We start from the raw sequence: 24,325 nt of genomic DNA, 5'->3' as shown, positions 1-24,325 counted from the left end.
CCATACGCCATTTCATTTCAACACCATTCGAAATTTTGATAATGTTCATTACTTTTTGTTTCTTAAAATAATTATTATAAATTCTTCTTGTTCTGTGCTTCCTTTTCATGAAAATGGAGGGGATTTGATTTTTGGAATTTTGGCAAAGCATGTGAGATTTTAGAAATTAAGAATCATGACTTGTGGTTAGAATATATAAGGTTTTTTTGCTTCAGATTTCAATAAAAAGAGGTCTTCAAATCAAATCAAAATCTCTTTATTTGCAAATGAGGTGTCTACCTCATAATAATCACAAGTTTAAAGACACTCAAAATGACAAGATGTTAGATGGACTTTTACCTCTCACAACTCTAATTTCAATTATAGCTGGCATCTTAAATTGTGCTGACACCTATGAGAGGTTGATAAACTTAACCATAATAGATATTTGATTTGATCCTGTACTGTTTTGTCTAAAGCTATGTCTAAAACTACTTAAAATAGTACATGTTTGGTCAACCTTATCAATACACTTTTTATAATTGAAAATTATTTATTCATACATGTTTCAGGAACATAGTACATTCCCTTCATCACTGAAGTCCAATCAAAGAATAAAAACAATATAACACTCTCTTTTGTTTAGCCAAAAATTTAAAGAAGTATTATATCATAATTCCTCTCTAAAAGTACTGGAGAGCCTAGGGAATACCTAATGGTCCTGGACTCACAGAAGGGAAAATACTGACATTCACCTCCCCGTGGTAGAGAGGGGGCAACGTTTGCTGGAGCAGCAAGCAGCTAACGGATGCAGGGAATCAACACCACAGTTGTAGTCAACAACAAGATTGGGTCTGAACTTCTTCTTGACATCATACTTTACCACTTCAAGGTAATCTGGCCTTCATTTCATCCACAGATACAGGAAACCAGTGTTCCTTTTGATATGACATTACCCTATTTATATCCTCGGCAGCTGATACAAGACATTTACTTGCATAAGCATTTGACTCTTTGGTTAGATGTTCCCGAAAGTCTGCTGTTAGAAATTTGTTCACAACTTGCAGTTCGTTCGGGCATTGACTTAAATGCCTTTGAACAACACTATTTATTTCACCAGTTGCGATGCATGAATGATCCTCTGAAGTATTACTTACGTGCTCCCAGTTCCATTCTCTATTGTGTAAAATATGGTTAGAAGCCGTTGGTGTGGCATCAGATGTAGGCCTAAAATTCAGAGACACATTTGATGGCAAAAGAACACTTTGTTCACCCCTACCAGCGCTCACGTCACTGTCACCCCAACTATTTTCACTTCCACTAAATTATTCGTCACTTATTTCTATATCAATGTCACTCTCTTCTAAAAATTCCCTTATAATCGCTTTGTCACTCAACTTGGAGGCAGCCATGATTTCGCTTACTATGAGGGTGCTAAGATACAGGTTATTCTTTCCATCGAATAACTGCACAAAAGTGTTTATCGAATACATCAATGGAATAAAATAGTGCTTCCATCTGTCAAGAGGTTACCTTATTAATATCAAATCCTTTCACAAAGGTAACCGGCTTGGAGCGGGTCTGGAAATAAACACTACGCGCGGACAGAGAGATCCGTCTTTGTACCGGAGTGCAGTCGAGAGCCAGGACGGAGAGATCCGTCAAAGTACGTCAAGAGGTTAATGAAACCCTCACTACGACCACACACAGCAGCTGAAAGATGCTACAAAAGAGCCCATTTTCAGTCTAGCAACATTGTGGAATGGGCATTTGGTATATTGAAGAAACACTTTCAGATTCTTCATCAAGGAATGAGATTTAGGCCTACAAAATGTGGAAATGTGATTGCAGCAGCAGGAGTTCTCCACAATTTTAGATTAGAACTTGGTGATGTGTTTCATGCTGATTCAGATGAAACTGAAAATGAAGAGTACCCGATTGAACAAGGAGAAGATATGGCAACAAATGGTGTCAGTACTCTCATCATGAACTCTTTTCTGTTAAGCAGTATTGCAAAACTTTTTAAAAAATTTAAGGAACAGTTACAACCTGCATTTTACCGTTTGGGTATATCGCAGGATATTTAGTAGGGCCTATCAAGAGTGTGCATGAAAGCTGAAGTTAATTATAGTTGTTGAATTTGTCTGGTATTTCTCATTGATATAAGGGCTGGTATAGTTCATTCATATACTTAATAGTCCTTGGGTCGGAAATAACTTTGTACAGCTGAACACTTGGCTGCCAGAGGTATGTGGATCTCTCTAAGACTAGCATTGTGCACCGGTTGAGAAGAACTGCTGTCTGGGTTTCTTCTCCACATGGACGACGTGGTTTTACTGATTCTGTGAAGGTACTGAATCAATTTCCCATGGTTGGATAGGAACTGTGTTAGGATGAATAGAGTATGTTGGTGTGCTGTCAGCAATATACATCTAGAAAAATAGTTTTGTGGATGAGGCTTTTGGAGAGGAAATGTACAATCTGTTCCAGAGTTTACAACCCTCTGAATTTCTTGTACCTCTGCTTGAAACACTGCACATTGCAGATTTGATTTAATTTACTTTGAGTGCTTTTCTGAACCATGCATGCTCCTACATTTCACTTAGTTTTGGATCCGTTGATGAATACAGTGTAGTTACCTTCTCCTCCTGATCCTCATAGTATCAGACGAGTTGGCCATGCAGTAAGGGGCGCACAGCTGTGAACTTGCATCCGGGAGATAGTGGATTCGAACCCCACTGTCGGCAGCCCCGAATATGGTTTTCTGTGGTTTCCCATTTTCACACCAGGCAAATGCTGGAGCTGTACCTTAATTAAGGCCACGGCCATTTCCTTCCCACTCCTAGCCCTTTCCTATCCCATCATTGCCGTAAGACCTATCTGTGTTGGTGCGACATAAAGCATATTCTAAAAGATCCTGACAGTTCAACACTGAAGTCCTGCTGCTTTAACTGGTATTTTTACCTTCAATTCTTCCGGAGTAACAGCAGAGAACTTGAGATCTCGTTTAAGTGCCCAGATGTAATTTCTCAGCCCAAGTTCTAATTCTATGGAAAGAACAAAACAATGAATTAGATTGTATAAGATCCACCTTTTCAATACAAGATGTGTTGTTGGTTAAAATTACAACCTAATTTATTTATGGTACCGGTTTCAACATCCATGGACGTCATCATCAGCCAAGTAGGGTTATTATACAAAGATACATAGTAAAGTTTAAACACACAAAATTGACCCTCATAATTAAAACTGTCTATAACAAGCTAAAATACAAAGCATAATAGTGCTAAATGTCCAGGTTTGAGTAAACAATTTGAACAACTTGTTAGTCACAAATGAAAAACTAGAGCTGAGGAGCCTTGCAGAAAAACAAGTTCAAAGTCTTTGACACAATTAAAAAAAAAAAATAGATTTGGGTCCTTTGTGTGGCATTGGTAGCCACAATATATGCAGAGGACTGTATGCTGAGTGCAATGTGGTAATTGGTTAAAAGATTAGTTGGTGTTCCTCTGTGAGCATAAAAATGACACTAAATCAATTGGTAATATATATGAAAACTATCTCCATAAAATACAGTGTTATGCTGTATTATACTGGAGCGAGTGGATCTTGAGGTCGGAACTGTGTGTTGAAGATGTTAAAAAAGGTTCTCGATCCAATGCAGGCCTGTAGTATGAAAGATAAAAACGAGTTAAACATGGATAGTAAAAATTGGGCAAGAGAATAAAACTTTATGAAGGGACTCACCTCAGTGGGCTGGTTGCGTGTGCTGCGGAGTTGAAGAGGAACTAGCTAGGAAGTCGCGCGGACCGGCTAGAGAAGGAAAGGGAGGGGGAAGGAGTGTTTTAGGGAGGGGGAAGGAGTGTTTTAGGGAGGAGGAGGGGGACGGGTGATAGGAGGGGTGGGATCAGGGGGTTTTGGAGGTAGGAGGGGATATCGCATCAAAGTGTTACATCCTATCCGAAAGACTGAGCTATTTTTTGGATTTTTAAACATATTAAACACTGCAATGAGAACATCAAACAGGATTTTGGGTTTCTCAGAGATGTCATTTAAATTAAAGTTCTGATTAAAAAATTGGTCTAAGTGAATGTAGCAGTTTTCGGTAGTATCCAAAAGGGGGCCTTTGCTAAGTGTGTCAAGGATTTCAATATCCTGGTCTATTCCGTAAAATTTGTGCTTAGCGTCGTGTATGTGCTGGCCTACCACGGAAAATCTATTATATCTAATTGCATTTGTATGTTCTGTGTACCCGATTTTTATGCTCCGACCAGTTTGCCCAAGATATGAGCTGCTGCAGTCATTGCATCAAAATCTGTATACACCTGATTTTGAGAAAGGGTTAGATCTATTGATCAGGTTGGAATTGTGTAGAACGTCCAAATTTCTATTGTTAGTTCTGAAAGAGATGTTAACATTATGTTTCTTAAATATATTGGTGATGTTATATAGTTTTATCAAAAGTTAAAGTCGAAAACAATTTTGATGTATACTTTATTAATTTTGATTAAGAGCAATACTTAAATTGATTGATTATGCATTCAATAAAAGTATTGTTATAACCAGTGAACTTGGCAATAGCATGGATGATATTCAATTCCTTCTTCAGATCTGTTTCAGACATGGGGACTTTAAATGTGCAGTCCACTAAGCTGTTGCAAGTGGCACGTTTTTTAGTCTGAGGATGCACTGAGTCTTGTTTTATTTACATAAAATCAACTTCATGGTCCGTATCGCACTTTAACAGATTCACACATAAGTACTTTTTATTTTCCACCTTGTCGATACATTAGTAATTTGAATCTTGTTTTATTGTCGTAGCTGTGTGGGTGGGTTTTCTAAAAATTATATATAAGAAAGAAGAGGAAAATCTGGTGATCGATAAATTTAAAATTTGAAGGAGCTATTAATTTCTGATTCTAATGTAAAGCTAATATTAGGATCAATGTTATTGAAATATAGGCCTATTAGCATCGTCGGCACATCAGTAGAGCGTTCATCTAGGATGATAAATGTGTCATCCACATATCTGGCCCACATCTGAATATTGTTGAATCTCATATCATTATCAATTGCTGTGTTTCCCAAGAAATCCAAGTATATTTTGGCAAAAATGCCAGAGGCATTTAGCATTATTATGCTTTCTATTTTAACTTGTTATAGACATTTTTTTGTGTTTAAACTTGGCTGATGATGACGCCCATGGATGTTGAAACCGGTACCATAAACAAATGAGGTTGTAATTTTAACAAACAACACATCTTGTATTGAAAGGTGGATCTTGTACAATCTAATTCATTGTTTTGTAATCACTATTCAATACGGACCAAACATGAAATTCTTGACTTTCTATGGAAAGAATGTTGGCAATCGTTAGTGTTTCAGTAGAGACAGCCTGTTAGAACTTGGTGATAAGAATTAAGATGTCTGCATTTTTAGGATTTTCATTTGCATTTTTTGTCTGATTTGGTTGTACATATTGAGAAATCATAAGTTATTATAGGAAGGAGGCAATACTGGTAGATGGTGGCCAGGTACTGAAAAGAAAGTCCCTATCATGTTCAAGAACAACAGACAAGGCTGTGAAGTGTATTGTCCTTTTCCTATGCAGCTGCACAACGAGCGGATTCCACGTGAACTTTCTATCTAAGATAACAACCAAGTAACGAATCTTGTTAGTCACTTGTATACCTGACTCTCCCACAAAAGAGTGTGAACAATAAAGTATAAACTACCAGCAGAAAATTGGCACAATGGTTGACTTCTATTTTGCTAGTTTTAATTTGTTATCCTTGCCCAGTCTTGTACGAGGGCAGATCGGAAAGTAACACGCAATAATTTTTTTCTCCCCTGGTATTGCAGCCGGAATGTTGAAATTTCATGATGATATAGTTTGAAGTTTGCACTACAGAGGGTATTTTGTTTTTATGAGCACCTCTAGCGAGTGAAGCCTGAACTATGAAACAAACATGGTGCGCATGTTACTGTCATCCAGGTGTGAAGAGCAGCGAAGTGTAGTTCGATATTTGTGGGCCAAAGGGCATACACTGAGTGAAATTCACAGGGACATGCGTGGCGTGTATGGGGACGACTGTATGGACAGTAGCAATGTCTCCAGGTGGTGTGCATTCTTCTAAGAGGGCCGTGTGAACCTTAGTGATTTGCCACGCTCTAGGAGGCCGGTAACAGCTTCAACTCCGCAGAATGTCCGTGCCATTGAGGCAGCAATTTTGAACGACCGGTGTTTGCACCTGCGAATCTTATTGCAGAGGTACAACATTTTGTATGGTGTGGTGTACGACATTGTTCATGACATGTTAACATTCCGTAAAGTTAGTGCTCGCTGGGTCCCTAAGAACCTGACAGACAACCACAATGGCCAGCGAATGATGACAAGCATGGATCACTTAACGTGTTACGCCACAGAAGGGCATGACTTTCTGGAAGGAATCGTCACTGGTGATGAGTCATTGGCATGCCACTACACGCCCAAAACCAAGCAAGCCTCTGTGGAGTGGAAACATCCTGGTTTCCCAGAACGAACAGAATTCAAAGTGACTCAATCTGCCACGAAAGTGCTTGTGACGGTGCTCTGGGACATGTTTGGTGTGTTATTGGTAGACTTTGCTGAACACAGGACCGCTGTGAAAGCTGCAGCCTACATTAAAACTTCGGTTAAGTTGCGTCGTGCTCTTCGTGACAACCACTGCAGCATTAATGCTGATGGTGTCAAACTTCTTTGTGGCAATGCCCGTACCCGTGCTGCTGCTCCTGTTCATGAGAAACTCACCAAATTTGGGTGAGAGGTGCTCCAGCATCCACCATACAGTCCGGACCTGGCACCGTCGGACTTTCATTTGTTTGGTCCCATCAAGAAATTCCTGGCCAGCCAACACTTTGCAACAGATGCAGAAGTGAAATCAGCAGTTCACAGATGGCTATACATCAAGCAAACAGACTTCTACGAACACGACATATTGAAACTGGTACCACCTTGCCTTTGCTGGCGGGACTAGTGTTTACAGTGCACTATGTCTTCTGGTATGGGCTAGAGTAATTTTGTTACTTTCATTGATCTGTCTTAGCTTTATCCTTGGCTTTGACAAAATGAAAGTGACTGAGGTATGAGTGATGCTAGTAATGCCATTCCTTCTGCAGCCAGTCCCTGCTATGAATGGTGTGAAAATATTGCTCATAGGGTCAGTTGGTGCATGCATTTCAGTGGGCTTGGCGGACTGATATGTAATAGCAACTTCTGGCTCGGTGAGGAAAGCAACGGGAAACTACCTCACTCCTCATTTCCCTAGTACGCCTCTTCAGTGATGCCTAGGCCATCTATGACAGCTCATGGCAGAGCTGTTGAGGATCCAACCAGCCTTCGGGCTGAGGACTAAACATACATACATACCACGATGAGAGAAATGGGTTGAGACACCTGGTAACTATGTAGAAAAGTAGGTTGAGTTCATTTGTGATTTGTTTGGATTGGGTACATAATAAACGTTTTGGGTAAAAAATCATTGTGTGTTACTTTCTGATCTGCCCTTATATTTTTGAGAAAACCTGTTAGAGTGTGGAGGGTACTCTTTCATGAGATCCTTTAATATCATAACGTCATCTGCATATAAAACAATTAAATTGTCTTGAATGTTACCTGGTGATCTGAAAGAAAATCCTTGATTGTACTGTATATGTTGTCGGGACATACACATTTCCTAAGAGTTACAAGGATTTTGGGATGCCAGGCATTATCAAATGCCTCCTTAAAGTCTAGGGCAACAGCATAGCTGCTCAAGTTTCACCTTGTATTCCAAAACTAAATCTGCAACTCTTTTTTATAGCATATTCAGTATATAAACCCAGCCTTAAAACCATACTACAGATTTCAGGTGTTATTTTTTCTAATCAGATGTTTTGTTAACCCTATGTTAATCTTTAAAGACACTTTGCAGGGATTGGTAGAAGACTAATTCCTCTATATCCACTAACGCTGGTGAGTTTGCTCTTACCCGATTTTGGGACAACTGTGATGGAAGCTCTCTTCCATTCTGATGGAAAGCATCCTAACGGCAGACATTTATTAAACATAGTTTTCCATAATGTAGGTAGAACCTGATGATTTCTCTAGTGAAACCTGAATATGATTATAAAGTAATTTTGATTATATTAGGGCATAATACATCAATGCAGCATTTGCACACAATAAATAAGAGTTAAAAAAAAAAAAAATGGAAAGTATGTGTTAAGGGTCTAATTAGTTATTTCCTAGGAGCAGAAAATATGGACTGGAATATAATAATAATACTAGTCAGGTTTGCAAGGACTCATAAGAATAACTTTACAATCAGAAAGTAAATAGTTTTAAGGTTGTTACTAGAGCTCGGAAGTTGAGGAAAATCCTTTTTTTCTCGAGTGTCCAAAGACGGGGCCCAACATAATACGCTCATTTTTGGATCATTGTAGGCCAGAAAATGGTGGGTTTTATTCGTCCTTTGCCTTTTTGGCATTTTCTGATTTACTGGTTCTTTTTAGCCTTTTTTTAAGGTCTTAACAGCATTTTTTGCAACTTAACATTTTTTCAACTACAGTACATATTTACTGCCCATTCTCAATTCGAATCATTATCAGTTTGTCACCTCTTAAACATATTTTCTGTAGTAAATACATACATCTGAACCACATCTGAAAAGAGAGAAAAACGTTCTTAGACGATTGAACCAGATACAACCAGACAGCAGGCAATTGCAAAGGTCACAAGTCAGATAAGGAAGCGGCGCATCGTGACAATGACCTCAAGAAGAGAGGGTGGGGGCTTGGAGGCTGTCTTCAGTTTCTGGAAGCTTGTGTCTGAATTTGCAGCGGAGATTGTAATGCTTGCCTACTAAGATCAAGAAAAAACTCTTACCTTGCCAGCATTTACACTGTCTTCTCCACTCCAGTATCGTTGCTCTCCCGTCAGATATCTTCCGTCGCTACCAAATTACTAACGGCCAGGCTGTTGACTCAGCCTGTCTCTACGTCACCCTGAAGTCACTATTCTAGAACAAACTCAAGACTCATCTTTTTCTAGTGCCTTCTGAACTATCTACTATATAAGACCCACCAAATACACGAGGCAATTAGTTCACTTTCGATTCCAGTGTGGTTTGGAGGGCTGCGCCGCATGCATTACACGCCTTATTTTATTCCCAGCCATCAGGGATTCTACTCCACATAACACTGGATGAGACAAAGAGAAATATACTTGCTTTATACTGGGACTTGTTTTCCGAGCCCTTCAGGCTCCACACTTCCATGATTCTCTGGCTGTGTTTGTCTGCACCAGCGGCCATGAACTGTTCACAAGTGCTGGATGCTCTCATTCACTATTGTATTGCTGAGGTTTGAACTCTAATGAGTAGCTGGATCCAAGGAGGTGAGAGTTAATTATTTTTGCCTATTCAATTAATGTTTATGCAAAATATTCTTCGGACTGTTCTTGGAAAATAGAATCAATTTAACATCTAGGATGCTTCTTCCTGTCCTATACCTGCCCATGCTCCCTTCCTCTCCTGTTAATAGGGTTCAGCATTTTCTTTATATATTTACAAATGTATGTGTCATTTAATCCACCCTTTTTAAGGGAAAATTGTAATTCGATCTTTAACTACACCTGGTCTTTGGTGAGAAGTCCTTTTGAAATCTGTGATGTATTTGTATTGTGGCTGGTTCACACTGGATTTTTAATCATCAAAAGCTGTTAATGATTTCTTTATATGGAATTGTTTGTAATTTATGCTTTGAACTCATGTCCTCTGCTGTTCTTTTGCTGTGATGTTATTTTTGATTATTTAAAGTATATATTTGTATCTGAATGTTGAACTTGGGTTTCCCATTGCTTTATCCTGGTTCATTTCTTCATTTGTACTTACCATGGACACCCTCTAATTTCCCAGCAGCTTCCAACCAAAATTCAATGATAAGATGCTTTGATCATTACAAGCCTACCAGCCCATTCTATTAGTTTGTGGTTTATTAATAAGCCGTTAACTGATTATTTCTTTTGTAGCTTTCACCGAAGTCCCAGTCTCACCCATGGCTGTGACAATATGGAAGCTGCTGGGGTATGGGTGGTGCTGAGTAATGGCATTCAGAGCACGACTAGTGCATCTGAGTGTTATGAAAGGTGTTGCTCATAGGGTCAGTCGTGCTGCAATAGCACTTTCTGACCCAGTGAGGAAAGCAATGGCAAACTACCTCACTCCTCGTCTTGCCTAGTACGCCTCATTTTGGTGCTGCCATTGGTTTTTGCGGTTTCCTGATAACCGCATAACCTTTGGTGGTGCTATTTGAGGATCCAACCAGCCTCTGGGCTGATGACCTAACAGACAGACATGATTATTACTACTGAATCTGGCGACCGACCGTCACATTACAAGGCGTTTTCTACTGATGAAAGTATTATTCAAAACATGATGATGAAGAATGAATGGATGCACATGAATTCAATAATCAGCAGATCCAACTCACAATGCTTAAAGTTTAAAATAATTCCAAACTTAATCCACAGACTAGAATTCAAAAAGACGATGATGAACAATGATTATGAACTTAAAATAATCAGTGGATCAGATCCACAATACCCCACCTTCCCAGAAACTATCTTAAAACAATAGTACATACTGACCAAGGGGCTGCTACCAAAGCACAATCCTGAATCGATGATGCTTGTTGTCTAAAGGGGTCCAAAATCCAGGTCAACAGTCCCTCATAATGGTACTTAATGCAAGTAAAGTAGAACCATGGTATTTCTCATGTAGCAGTACTAATCACAAAATAATGTACAACGCACAGGTAACGCAGACTTATGGTGTTTCTCACATAATGGCGCCACTCATGGGGAAAACAAACTCGTGGTGTTCCTCACATAGGTGTACCAATCACTGGGACTTGTCCTATCCCATGGTGTTCCTCACATAATGGGTACTAATCACAGGCAACACAGACCCACGGTGTCACTCAGGCAACGTCCAGACCCATGGTGTTTCTCACATAATGATAATAATTACAATTATTAACATAAGCCCGTGGTGTTCTGCACATAGTGGTACTAATCACAGATACTGTAAACCCATAGTGATTCACCCACTGTTGCCACTAATCACAAACCTATTGTGTACCTAACATAGTGGTACTTCTAGCAAGTAAAGGCGACTCATGGTGTTCCTCGTGTGATGGTACTAATCTCAAGTAGTCGCATGGTTCAAATTCAATCACCCCTTGGTCGCCCCTTACAATCGGCAGGGGATACTTTGGGTGTTCATCTGTGTCCCCTACTCACAGGGGTCAGAGAGAGAGAGAAAGGAAGGGATGTGGATAGAAAGTGCAAGGTGGCTAAGGAAGAATGGCTGAAGGAGAAGTGCAAGGATGTCGAAGGCTGTATGGTCCTGGGATAGGTAGATGCTGCATACAGGAAAAAATGAAGTACCGAACAAAGAAAGGCAAGAGCCATGAAGGCGTGAACGTGTAAGACTCCCTAGGCCTCGAATGCTCTAATACCATTGGGGCTGGAAAAGAACAAGAGTTGACCAAGGGAGACCAGACAGGATAGATGAATGTGAGGAGCCTGGCACAAGTACGATGTGCATTCAAGTTCTAAGGCCTCCGATTTTTTTCCTCCAGACTGGAAAGAAACAGAAACATGTGCATTGTTTTAAAATGAGCCCGCATTCGTTGTCAAAACGTCACAGAGATGGCAGCACTATACGACAGATGGAATTTTAGCGCCAGCCGCGAGAATGAGAACTGTTTTAGATACTTAAAATGGCGACGTTTTCCTTACTTGAACAGCGTGCAATCATTCGTTTTTTGAATTTGCGTGGTGTGACACCAATTGAAATTCATCGACAGTTGAAGGAGACATGTGGTGATGGAGTTATGGATGTGTCAAAGGTGCGTTCGTGGGTGAGACAGTTTAATGAAGGCAGAACATCGTGTGACAACAAGCCGAAACCACCTCAGGCTCGCACAAGCCGGTCTAACGACATGATCGAGAACGTGGAGAGAATTGTTTTGGGGGATCGCCGAATGACTGTTGAACAGATCGCCTCCAGTGTTGGCATTTCCGTGGGTTCTATGCACACAATCCTGCATGACGACCTGAAAATGCGAAAAGTGTCATCCAGGTGGGTGCCACGAATGCTGACGGACGTTACGCAAACGTTTCTTCGTGAAAACAACTTTGAAGTGATTCCTCATGCTCCCTACTCACCTCACCTGGCTCCTACTGACTTTTGGCTTTTTCCAACAATGAAACACACTCTCCGTGGCCGCACATTCACCAGCCATGCTGCTATTGCCTCAGCGATTTTCCAGTGGTCAAAACAGACTCCTAAAGAAGCCTTCGCCGCTGCCATGGAATCATGGCGTTGACGTTGTGAAAAATGTGTACGTCCGCAGGGCGATTACGTCGAGAAGCAACTCCAGTTTCATCGTTTTCGGGTGATTAGTTAGTTAGAAAAAAAATCGGAGGCCTTAGAACTTGAATGCACCTCGTAAGTGGAAGCAATGCCATGACTCAGCTAAGGGCCCCATGGTCACCAACCCACGCTCCCAAGTTGAGAGCCCCTGGGGCCCCTTTTTGTCACCTTACAACAGGCAGGGGATACCGTGGGTGTATTCTTCATCTGCGTCTCCCACCAACAGGGATTCAGCCTGTTGGGCATGAAAAACACGCAAGGGCTAGCTTCCTGGGCCACAGAAAAAAGGAAATTGCAGCATCTCTTCGGGCAAAGTGGTAGTGAATATTCAAATATTCTACGCAATGAGTCTTTTGAAAAGTACTGTATTTGGAACAGTATACAAATCGGAACATTCCTGACAAGTCTACCCTCTGAAAGGAGCAAGTGCACTGCTGCTAGGAGAACACAATTGAAAAAATTTGAGACAACAGTACATTACGGGTAAGTCAATTCTTGTGTTTATTGACAAAACAAGTGACGACGTGGTCACTCCACTGTAAATGTGATTGTTTGTACGTTACAGGTGGACAAATCTGTTAAAATATTTCTCGCAATGGACATCCTGGAGAAAGTGAATCACTTAACTATTTGCCAGCTGTTTGACAAAAACCTCTTTCTGTCGTAGCCACAAGGAATAAAATGTGACAATGTTCTGCCTTTTCTTGAAGACACGGCACCATTTGTGATAAAGACAGAAAAGGAAATTAAAGCGTTTTATCCAAAGCCGCTTCATGTAAACCGCCTTGCACATGCATTATATCAAATGAGTGAAGTGCCAAAATTTTCCCAAATGTTGACAAAGTAGTGTCCAATGTTCAGAAATGTTTCTTAAATCCCTGTCAACAGTGTGCCATTTTCATGAGAATGCCTGTGACATATCTCTACCTCCGGACCAGTTCTATTATAGTGGGGTACCTAGTTAAATGCTTGAAAGTATTAGTACAATAATTTTGACATGATTAAATCTGTGTTACCGGCTTGGATAGGGAAGATGCTGCTTCCATAGCCATGTTGCAACACCGAATGGCGAAACCTCATTTGAAGGGCAGTTTAGCAACCATGAACAGTAAATTTTGTCATTTAGTCACATCCTTAGTTTATCTTTAAATGTAATGAAACCGTTCATTCAATATTCTCTAAGGTGTGTGATGTACAGCAACAATTGAAACAATGTGAAGCTGAAAATGGAAAAGCTGTCATCAAAAATATGTAACTAACTAGTACTTTGGAGAAAAAAAAAAAGGTATCAAAATATGAGCAAGATAAGTGAAATATTGAAAGGAGAAAATTTTCACTATGAGATCTCACTTGCTTCAAGTATGCGCCCTTAACGTCCGTTGATGAGAAGGGAAGTTTCTCGATGTTTCGCACAGTGCTGTCTGAAAAGTGACGATCCTTTACACCTAAGAACCTGGAGATATCTATTATGATATACTGCAATACTAACTAGGACAAAAAATTTCCAAATTACAATTACCGTCACCTTAGTGTGGTTAAGCCAAATATGTTTCATTATATTAATTTCAATTACTTTCTCCAGGATGTCCATTTTTTTTTCCTGAATTCATTTTAGGTGGCAAAAATCTTTCATTCCAAATTCTGCAAGCTTTTTTTTTCCAAACATGGAATTCCTCTTTCAAATATGTTAATCATAAAAATATATAATGTCTGAAAGAAGAAGCATTTCGCTCATAATTTTTGCACTGTATGTGGCTTTAAACATTATATTCATTTATTAAATATAATTAACTAAATTTATTAATTATTTTGGATCAGATTTTTATGTCCTTTTTTCCAGTTTAAGATCCTTTCTGGATACTTTTAGGTCAAGGACTTTTTTAGGCAATTTATAGGTCTTCAACTTCTGAGCCCTACTTATTACATACACTGCTACCAACATTTTTTCACCTTTAATTTGAAATAAAACTGAACTACTGTAAAGAATTTAATTTAAGGGAGATCTTTTAACACATAGTCCAATATACCAAAATTTGTAACTTCATTACAGCTGCGAACAACATTGTTGTGATTATTAATCTGATTCATTTCCACATTTTGTTTGTAGGTTTTCAAATTTAAATTGTGTTCCTCCTAAATTATTTCCCTTTGTCTGTCTATCAGCAATGCTGTTCCTCTTGTAGGAAGGAAATCTTTATACAGGGAGTATAGTTTAAGAATTCACCCACTATCTTCTGAATACAAGCTCACAGCTGTACGCCCCGAACTGCACAGCCAACTCACCAGGTGTCTTTCTTTCTAAAAATAAAATTTATTAAAAGTATATTGTCTAGTTAGGACACCAATATTTAACTTTAATGTGCTTATTGCTCATACATAATACAATGTGCGCTCCAGATCGTCTGGAACTATGGTCTCACTCTCCAGAAAATTATTATGCAAGACATCATCTCACTAGCGGTAGGAGGGACAGGGAAAAATGAAGTGCACATCAACAATGCTTACTTATTCATACAAAAGCCTGCCTTCTCCGATTTTTAATAAGCACTTCACTACGAATGACAGTAAATAATAGGAACAGCAAGAGCAATAATAATAAGTTGCAGAATTCTTTGAATTAATTATGATTTTCACAGTAATGTGTAAAAACAACTTTCCAAATTTCATATTTCTAGTATGTAATATATAAAAAAGAACCTTCTGTTGTTTTCTAGAGAACTGTTGTTGGCCGCTCCCAACTCCATTCTACGCTCAGCTGATGTTAATGGTAGAGTATCAGTAACATCATGGAATCTCTCTTCCTTGACATTTTCACCACTTCCATCACAAACATATTCATTATCATCTATAATACCTTGTACACCTGGTATCCCTTGAAATACCTGAGGTATAATTTTCACAATCATCTTACTTAAATCATCAACTTCAGTTCTGCTCTGTCTACCTCCTGTTCAGATGAGTTCTCAATTTACTTTGGATTTACATTTCTTTGCTTTTATCTTGAAGTATTTCCACATGATTTTCAGCTGGTCTGCAGTTTTTGGAACAGTTGCTTCCACATTGTATTCTTCTTCAATCTTATTCTAAGACACTTTCTTTTGATGTACGCAGAATATTTGCATCATTTCCTTCCACTGGTATGATTCTTCATAATTTTTACAAAATGTGCATTTTCAATTTCAGTCATTTTGTTTCTCCTTACTTCCATTTTATCGTCCTAGTCGTAGCTGCAACAATAACTTATCAAAGGTGCAAAACAGAGTGTGTGTGAAAGAATCTGTTTTTATTTTATTTTATTAAAGCTATTCGTTCGGGGTGTCGACCTATAAGACATCTTTTGCCACTAATTGCAGCATGTGATATGAACCTGCGTGGAAGTGGAATCGAGGAAGTGTAGAGTGCTGAATGTGAGGAAAGGAACGTTAAGGACGACACAAACATCCAGTCTCCAGGCCAGGGATATTAATCATTTACAATTAAAAACCCCTGACCCAGCCATGAATCGAACCCGGAGTTGCTGGGTGACAAGCGGACGCGTTGCCCCCTAAACCGCGGGGCCAGACAAGAAAATGCTTAATCATCATTATTGACCAACTCCCGTTTCCCAGGTGTGGTATACGACCCCCTTCCATTTTGTTTGGTCCATGAACCATGACATTAATTACATGTAACCATGAACCATTCTTCGTTCACATTTTTACATTGTTCTTGGGACTTACCTGTCTTTCATTGGAGCCATGTTGGCCGTCATTCCTGCCAGTCTGCTCGAAGACTTTGTCAATTTCGGTATTATTTTTTATCTCCATCCAAGGCTCGTGTGATTGTTGAAAGCAATTTGAAGACGCTACCACTGGCTTGCTAGGCCTACCATGGATCTTCGCGTCGATACTTTGTTATGCACTAGATGTTTGGTGCCTGACAAGCATTTCCTCATGTCAGTTAGGTCTATGGTTTACGCACCTATACTGCTTACTACTATAGTAAAACACCTGACTTCCATAGTTAAAACTACAGTCCAGCGCTTGTCAAAAACACTGGTTTGTCATTTCCTTTTTTAATTGTAACAATGAATGCTAATAAACATTTGCAGTAATAAATTATGAAGTATAGGATGATCCTCACATCCTATACGGAAAAATCACCATGGGTCTGTTGTAGCCTATCTCTCCAAGTGTCTAATCCATATTGTAATTTTATCCTGGAGAGCAGCAAGTTGGTCGACTAAAGTCAGCACATTTCTCAGGTTCTGCTTTAGTAATCATCTGTGACAAATGAGCTTAAAAAGTGTTTGAACTTCAAAGTCTGGCATTTCTGATTAGAGCATTAACTTACCTGTCAGGACTCATATTTCAAATGAAGCCATTTCAGTCTTAAAAAATGTAATCATATATCTTGCATGAAATGCTAAGCGTCCTTTGTTTATACACGCAAATATATCAGTAGCGTATTCCACTAGGCCATGTCAGTCATTTACCCAAGATTAGAAGCATGGAGGGGGCCAATAAAATGATCTAGTAGCTTCCTCATAATAAAAGACTTGAAAAGTTAAGCTGTGACACACCTAAAGAGAATCACTGATATAAAGCAATATACAAGATGAGCATTACCTGGTTCAGCAGGGCGAAAACCTGGGAGCTTCCCTAGACCTGACAGAATTGCTGTTATTACAGCAGGTCCTCCATGCACCTGAAATTCACAGGAATCTTCCCCAGTAAAACTGTATGGTCCTGAAATTAATAAAATGTCTGATACCTAAACGAGTATAATTCAATAACTTATTAACTGACAAATGCATACATTGAAGGTTCAGCTATACTGAAGTCAGTGGTGTAACATATTCAAAACATGACTCAAATACAATGACAACAGATATTGATGTGATTTGCCAACTTGATTGATTTACTGGTGATGTCATATTTGGGAAGAAACAGAAAAGGAGGTTCAGACAAGATTCAACACATGGAAGGCCAAGTTTCAGGAGATAAACCCCAAGATCAACAAGACTAAGACAATGGTGATGGCTATGAACAGAGATGGCCAATCAGCAAGCATCAAATTAACAGATCACCAGTTGGAGAGTGTGGACAGTTTCACTTATCTTGGCAGCATACAGCAGTCTCCTCAAAAGGGAGATCATCAACAGGGTACAAAGGAGCCTCTCTTCTACAAAGTGAGGATCCTTCTTTGAGATGCTAGGACTGCAAAGAAAGCAAAATTGGCAATGTTCAACAGCTACTTTATACCGATCTTGACGGTATCGAAACATACATCTTTATGATGAAAGGCTCTTCAAGATGTAGGCATCAGAGATGCAGTTCCTGAGGTCCAGAAGACCAGGATAGACAAGTTAAGAAATAAGGTAAAACAGGAGGCTGGAATTAAATCTCTATCAGAGTCAGTACATCCAGTCTACAGTGGTAAGGAGGTAGAAGAAAAATGCTGGGTTGGATGACTTTAAACCAACTGGATGAATACGGTCAAGACTAATGTTACAGACAGGGGAAGAACACTGGATGATGTCATGAAGAACAAGAATTTCATAGAGGCAAGTGGAAGAAGCTTAACAACAGTACACAAGGATTTTTTCTTTTTTTTCCTGCGAGCTGCTTTACGTTGCACCGACACAAATAGGTCTTATGGCGACGATGGGATAGGAAAAGGCTACGAGTGGGAAGGAAGTGTCCGTGGCCTTAAGGTACAGCCTGGTGTGAAAATGGGAAACCACAGAAAACCATCTTCAGGGCTGCCAAGAGTGGGGTTTGAGCCCACTATTTCCCAAATACTGGACGTAACACGGGAAATTAGTACTGTAAACAATGATGACGATGACTTGTCATCTGCCTCACACACCACCTATGAAACTACTCATACAAGATATGTAAAACACTACTGTCTCACACCTATGTGAGGTGTGGCCTGGGGTTTAACATACTGGTCCTTATTGCCATCATGCTTTTGTCCTGGTGAAAATCCCACTCGAATTTGCCAAGATTCAAACATGAATCATGTGGATTGGGAGTTGAGTGATTAGACTGCTCTCCAAACTGAGTAGGAAAAGTCCTAAATTCCTTGCTTTTCTTGCTACAAGCTGTGTATGTATGTATGTAGACCTACTCCAGTGTTCCTACTGTTACAAAACTGGTTCCTGCATGTTTGATGTATATATTTGAAAATTCAATTGGAGAAATAATAGCTATAGACAGCAAATTGTGGTAAAAATTCAATATCTGCTTCTTACCAGGAAACCATATCAGTATGCCACGATCCAAAATTTCTCCTGTCTCTGGATCTGTGAATGCACGTAACACAGCACGACGAGGGGAAGGCATTGAATTCATCCTTGCCATCTTCGATACTGCATCTGAAGAGTGCGGTCCCGATATACGAATAACAGCAACACCGCACTTCCCATAACCTAAGAATTACATAATTCTTGTTGTTTTAAAGGGGTCCAAATCGGCCCTAAAAATTATAAAGTACAATAACTGCTCATATTGTAAGGCAACCCTTATGTCATATACCTGAGGAAAGAGCATATATCGTTGATGACGAACTATTCTGTGCCGTTTTAATAATACGGCATTCGCTTCTGGTTAGGACTGAGTAGAAGTTCAATATACTTCTCCTACAAGCATGCATTTTCTTCTTGGTAATTTATTAGACTTCGGTTTAGCGCATTATTACTCCAATCCGGCTAACAAGACTTTCACACCCGCGGAACGACCAAACAACAAACAGCTGTCGTTTGACTTTCACATCCGCAGAAAAACTGCCCTTTACTCGTTTGTTTACGCCTTCGAACTTTCAGCATACAAACAATTTTTTTTTTTTTTTTTTTTTTTTTTGGAGAGGTTATGGGCTCTATTATTTCACCCAGCCACTACACTTATTATCGTGATATTACACTTATAATGCGAAATCACACGCAATTAGTCCACTACGAGGGTCACACGCAATGAATTTTACTACGAAGGTCTCAAGAACAGTTGAGCATCGGGTCTATGTATACACATTAAGTAACGCGAAACATAACAAAGGAAGTGCGTAGAAGCAAAAAACAGTGGAAGCAGGAGTATATAACGGTGCGAACAATAAACAGACAGTAATTTACAAATGAAGATGAGAGACATCCAAATATTGATTGATAGCATGTATTAAAGCAGGAGACATATCGGTAAGCAAGCAGGAAACATCGGTGGGGAGAGCTTTCTGAAGACTGAGAAGACGAGAAATAAAAGCCGGACGAAAAGAATCATACACAGGGCATTGGAATAATAAATGATTTACATCAGCACTCAGAGTACCACATATACAGGAGGAGTGGGGGGAGAGGTTAAAACGATGTTTATACAGAGGAGTAAGAGCATGGTTAAAGCGAAGACGAATAATGTTGGTAATGTGACGGCGAGAATAGTTACCCTTCAAATACCAAGGATAGGGAGGAATACAAGGCTGAATATTGTAATAATAGCGACCTTTTAAGAAGCTGATCTAGTCCAATCTTCTTGCCACTGACCATAAGCATAATGTTTAAGAACGGAATAAAAATCGGGTAGAGGAACTGCAAGGTTAAGTAGGGATTTGCCATCACGAACAGCTCGCTTCGCGAATAAATCCGCCTGTTCATTCCCATAGATACCTATATGACTAGGGACCCAGACAAAAGTGAGAACCACCCCAGATTGATGCAAAGTATAAATAAGACTTTTAACATGATACAAATACCAGTTAAAAGAAAGATGAGATGACTTGAGCGACTGAACGGCACTGAGGGAATCCGTATAAATAGCTGCGTTAGGTATAGAATGATGCTTAATGTACATAAGAGCTTGACGAATAGCAAAAATTTCCGCAGTGTAGATAGAAAAGTCACTGGGTAAACGATAGAGTTCAGCAACATTGGTATTGACAATATAGAACGCTGCTCCAACGCCAGAAGAGTTTTTTGAGCCGTCTGTATATATCTGGACGCCAGAATCACTTAGAGCAAAACGTAGCTTCTTAAAAGGTGGGCCAGTCAACGAAGAACCAGGAATAGAAGAAGAAAAAGAAGATGTAGGGGAGATAATGATAGAAGGGACAAAAAATAAACAATCAAAATTTACTGAATAAACGGGGGAAGAAGCAGTGCGTAAAATAGTGTTTTTATAGGAAAGAAGAAATTGATATGCATACAACAAAGCAGGCATCTTACGACGGCGGGCCTGTGAAAGAAGAGAATATTCATCTAATAACTGCAATTTAGGAAACAATGGGTGTTGAGCCAGAGCAAATCTTTTAAGTAAATATTTAGATGTTATCATTTTACGGCGAATGGGAAGAGGGAACTCACCGGTCTCGACAAGGAGAGCATTAGTAGGGGTAGACAACAATGCTCCAACACAAGTTCTCAGAGCTTTAAATTGTAAAGTATTTAAGTGGTTAAGAACAGAATCCGACGCAGTATCTATAACATGCGCACAGTAGTCGAGTCTAGAGCGAATAGTAGCGGAATATAACAACTGAGCTGTGCCAGGGTCAGCACCCCATGATCGTCTAGTTACCACTTGGAGAATTTTAATATACATATCAGAAGAATTACGTAACTGAGTAATATGATGTTTCCAAGATAACGAGCGATCTAGCATAACACCAAGGTATTTATGGGAGGAACAAAAAGGAATGACATGAGAATCGAAAACAAGTGGCTCAGAGTTAAACCTACGCTTAGAGGTAAAAAACATTGCACAGCATTTGGAGGTAGAAAGTTGAAGGCCATGGAAAGTAAGCCATGTAATGACTTGTTCCATTAGCTGATATATATGGTGACGACACACATCGACATTACTATGAGAGTAATAAAGAACTATATCATCAGCATAAAAAAGAATGCGAGCTTTTTGGGTAACCAATTCTTCAAGATTACTCATATACAGGGCGAAAAGCAGACCACTTAAAATGTCTCCCTGAGGAACACCGACAGATGACAGACGACAAGGAAGAGAAGAATAAGCGGATTTAAGTGAAAGTTTCCGATACGTAAACAAATTACGCAAGATGTGGAGAAAATGAGCAGGAAAACCTTTCTGTGCAAGATTAGTCCAGAGAAGATGCAGTGGTATGGAGTCAAAAGCTCCTCGTATGTCCAAAAAAATAGCAATAAGACTATCCTTACGAATTTGTGCTAATAATATATCGATAAGTAAAATGTTAATAGCATCTTGAGCACAACGACCTTTAAAGTAGGCGAATTGATATTTGGGAACCAAATTATAATATTCAAGAGACCATAGGAGTCGTTGAAAGAGAATTTTTAAAAACGTCTTGCGGATACAAGAACCAAGGACAATCCCTCGAAAGCCATTAGCGTCAGTTTGAAGTTGACCAGGTTTGGGGATAGGTACTAAAAAAAAAATCATTCCAAGAGGTAGGAACAGACGTAGTGAGAAGTATATTATTATAGAGAGCTAATAAAGCTTGTTTAGCACGGAGAGGGAGAATCCGGAGCATATCGTATGATATATAATCAGGGCCCGGAGACGAACTCTTTGCATTACACAAGGTGGCCTCAAGTTCAGAAAGATGTATAGGTTGGAGTAATACAGAAAAGCGAGAAGAGCATGGAGACAGGGGGATAGTAAAGTCAGGCACGACATAATCAGGAGTGAGGGAGTTGAGAAAGATAGATAAAATCTGTGGAGGGGTGACAGAGGGTGGAATGTATTGAGAAGCTCGGGTAAGGGAACGAATTGCACTCCATAAGTGAGAAGACGAAGTATGAGCGTTTAGGGAGGAAATAAAGGATCGCCATGCAGCACGGCGTTTAGAAAGAAAAATTCGTCTAGTATAAGCAATATGTTGTTTAAGACGGAAATAATGGTGAGGGGCTAATGTTTTCCGATATATCCGGAATAAACGGCATCGTTTAAGAACCAGATTATGGCACTCTGAGTCCCACCATCGTAAAAAGGAAGAGGGGCGAGCAGAGTGGGAAGAAATAGGTTTATAGGGATGATAAAGATCGAGATAATCTTGTATAAATTGAAAGAGAGTAGAAAAGGGCAAAATATTATCCGAAATAAGCTCAATACGATGGGTAATATAAGTAATAAAAGATACTCTATCAAAGTGACGGAGGGAGCGAACATTACTGGTACATGTAGGGGCGGAAGAAGAACTAGAAAACCTACCAAGACCATACGTAAGAATAATAGGGAAATGGTCGCTAGAATGTGTATCAGTAAGACGGTGCCAAGTTACAATCGAAGCCATTGCAGGACGACATAATGATAAATCCACAGCACTGGGAGGAGAGCCGGGGGGAGTGAGGCGCGTGGGAGAACCATCGTTTAAAATGACAAAGTCATGCGATTGGGAGGCAGTGAGGAAATAAGAACCCAGGGAAGTATCACTACTGCTTCCCCACATAGAATGATGAAGATTAAAGTCCCCTAAGAGGAGAAGCTCGTTATGAGAAGAAAATTGCTGCAAGAATCGACACCATTGAATGTGAGAAATAGAAAGATCTGGAGGGCAATAAAGGTTAATAATGGAAAGGCGATTATATGAGATACCAAGAACAAATGTATGGGGTAGACAATACGAGATATCAAGACGTTGATAGGATAAACTATGGTGAATAAATAAAGCAACACCACCGTAACCAACACCATCACAGCGTTCAACATTAAAGCCATTTAAATAAAACTCAGAGGATGGGGAAAACCAAGTCGCCTGTAATGCTATAATGAATGGGGAAATTTCATTTATCAAAAATTGTAACTCATACCGTTTAGAAGTAATACTCCTAGCATTCCACTGCAGGATACGTAGCATCTAAAGAGAACATAGTGTGCACACAGTCACGAAGCTTATAAAGTGTGTGTGCGACATGTGGCTGGTCCCCTAATAATTGAATAAGTTGCAGAAATAGTTGATGAATACCACTTTGGAGATACGCCTTTTGGCGTAGTACAGGGGAACTAGATGATTGAGCAGGAGCTGAAGGTAAACACTGAGAATTACGGGACGTAGACGGAATCGGGGACGGGGAGGATGAAGATGAAGTGGATGGAAAGACCGAGGTATGTGAAGACACTGGAGGGGGTCGGATGAGATTAAGATACCCAGACTTATCAAAACCAGGTGTTGGAATGGGACGGGGCTCGTTCATAACCACCTGAGTAAATTTACGTTTCCTCGGGGTTTCCACAGGTGAAGTGGAACTAGTAGAAGGAAGAGGTGGAAAAAGATGGGTATTATTGGACGTGTCAAATTGGGTCGAGGGTATTCTAGCAGACGCCTCGGAAAAGGATAGATTTTCTGTACACATAAGCTTTTTAAGGGCAGTTTGCTGTTGATGAGTAGGGCAGTTTGATGAACCAGTATAATGTGCCTGATGACAGTGAACACAGCGGCGAATATTTTCCTGACACTCTGATGTAAGGTGATGTAACGCACAATGCCCACATCGTGGTGACTTAGCTTGACAGTTTTTAATCGTGTGTCCATATCGCTGACATTTTGAACAGATAATCGGGGAAAATATGAAAGGGGAAACCTCTAAATGCACTTGAAACAAAGAGACATATTGAGGAAGAGTTTGAGAGCGAAAAACAATCTTAACTGTTCCAGTTGGAACGTAGGTGACTCCACTGGGCTCCACAACCTTACGGTTAAGCCGCTTGACCGATTTGACCCGAACATCAGATTTAAGGTATTTAAGAATGTCAGAATCAGACACATTCTTTTCCACACCGCGTATAAGTCCAACACGAAAGATATTGGAACTGGGAATATATGCTTTCAATGAGTGAGTTGCAAGTATTGAATGACGTAGAAAGGAATTAGCTTGGATCGCGGAACTAAATTCCACCAATAATCTATTTCGTCCTTTGGGCGTTATACCT

The 24,325-nt window shown here is 39.7% G+C and overlaps 1 protein-coding gene across 3 annotated transcripts in view; it reads right to left on the bottom strand.

The window, feature by feature from the left end:
- LOC136857824 (tRNA modification GTPase GTPBP3, mitochondrial) overlaps positions 1-19,423 on the bottom strand; it is a 66,861-nt gene extending 47,438 nt beyond the window's left edge. The window contains exons 1-4 of one of the 3 annotated variants that reach the window (XM_067136781.2): positions 18,959-19,423; positions 18,676-18,852; positions 17,045-17,164; positions 2,944-3,026 (exon numbers count right to left, since the gene is read on the bottom strand). In XM_067136781.2, the coding sequence (XP_066992882.2) occupies positions 2,944-3,026; positions 17,045-17,164; positions 18,676-18,852; positions 18,959-19,076 (498 nt within the window). In that variant the 5' untranslated portion in view covers positions 19,077-19,423. The remainder of the gene's footprint in view (positions 1-2,943; positions 3,027-17,044; positions 17,165-18,675; positions 18,853-18,958) is intronic. The other 2 variants (XM_067136780.2, XM_067136782.2) reach the window with 2 other exon arrangements.
- Between the last annotated feature and the right edge of the window lie 4,902 nt (positions 19,424-24,325).

The sequence above is a fragment of the Anabrus simplex genome, chromosome 1 (genome assembly GCF_040414725.1).
Source record: "Anabrus simplex isolate iqAnaSimp1 chromosome 1, ASM4041472v1, whole genome shotgun sequence".
Lineage (NCBI taxonomy): Eukaryota > Metazoa > Arthropoda > Insecta > Orthoptera > Tettigoniidae > Anabrus > Anabrus simplex.
This window is presented reverse-complemented; position numbering and strand designations above follow the sequence as displayed.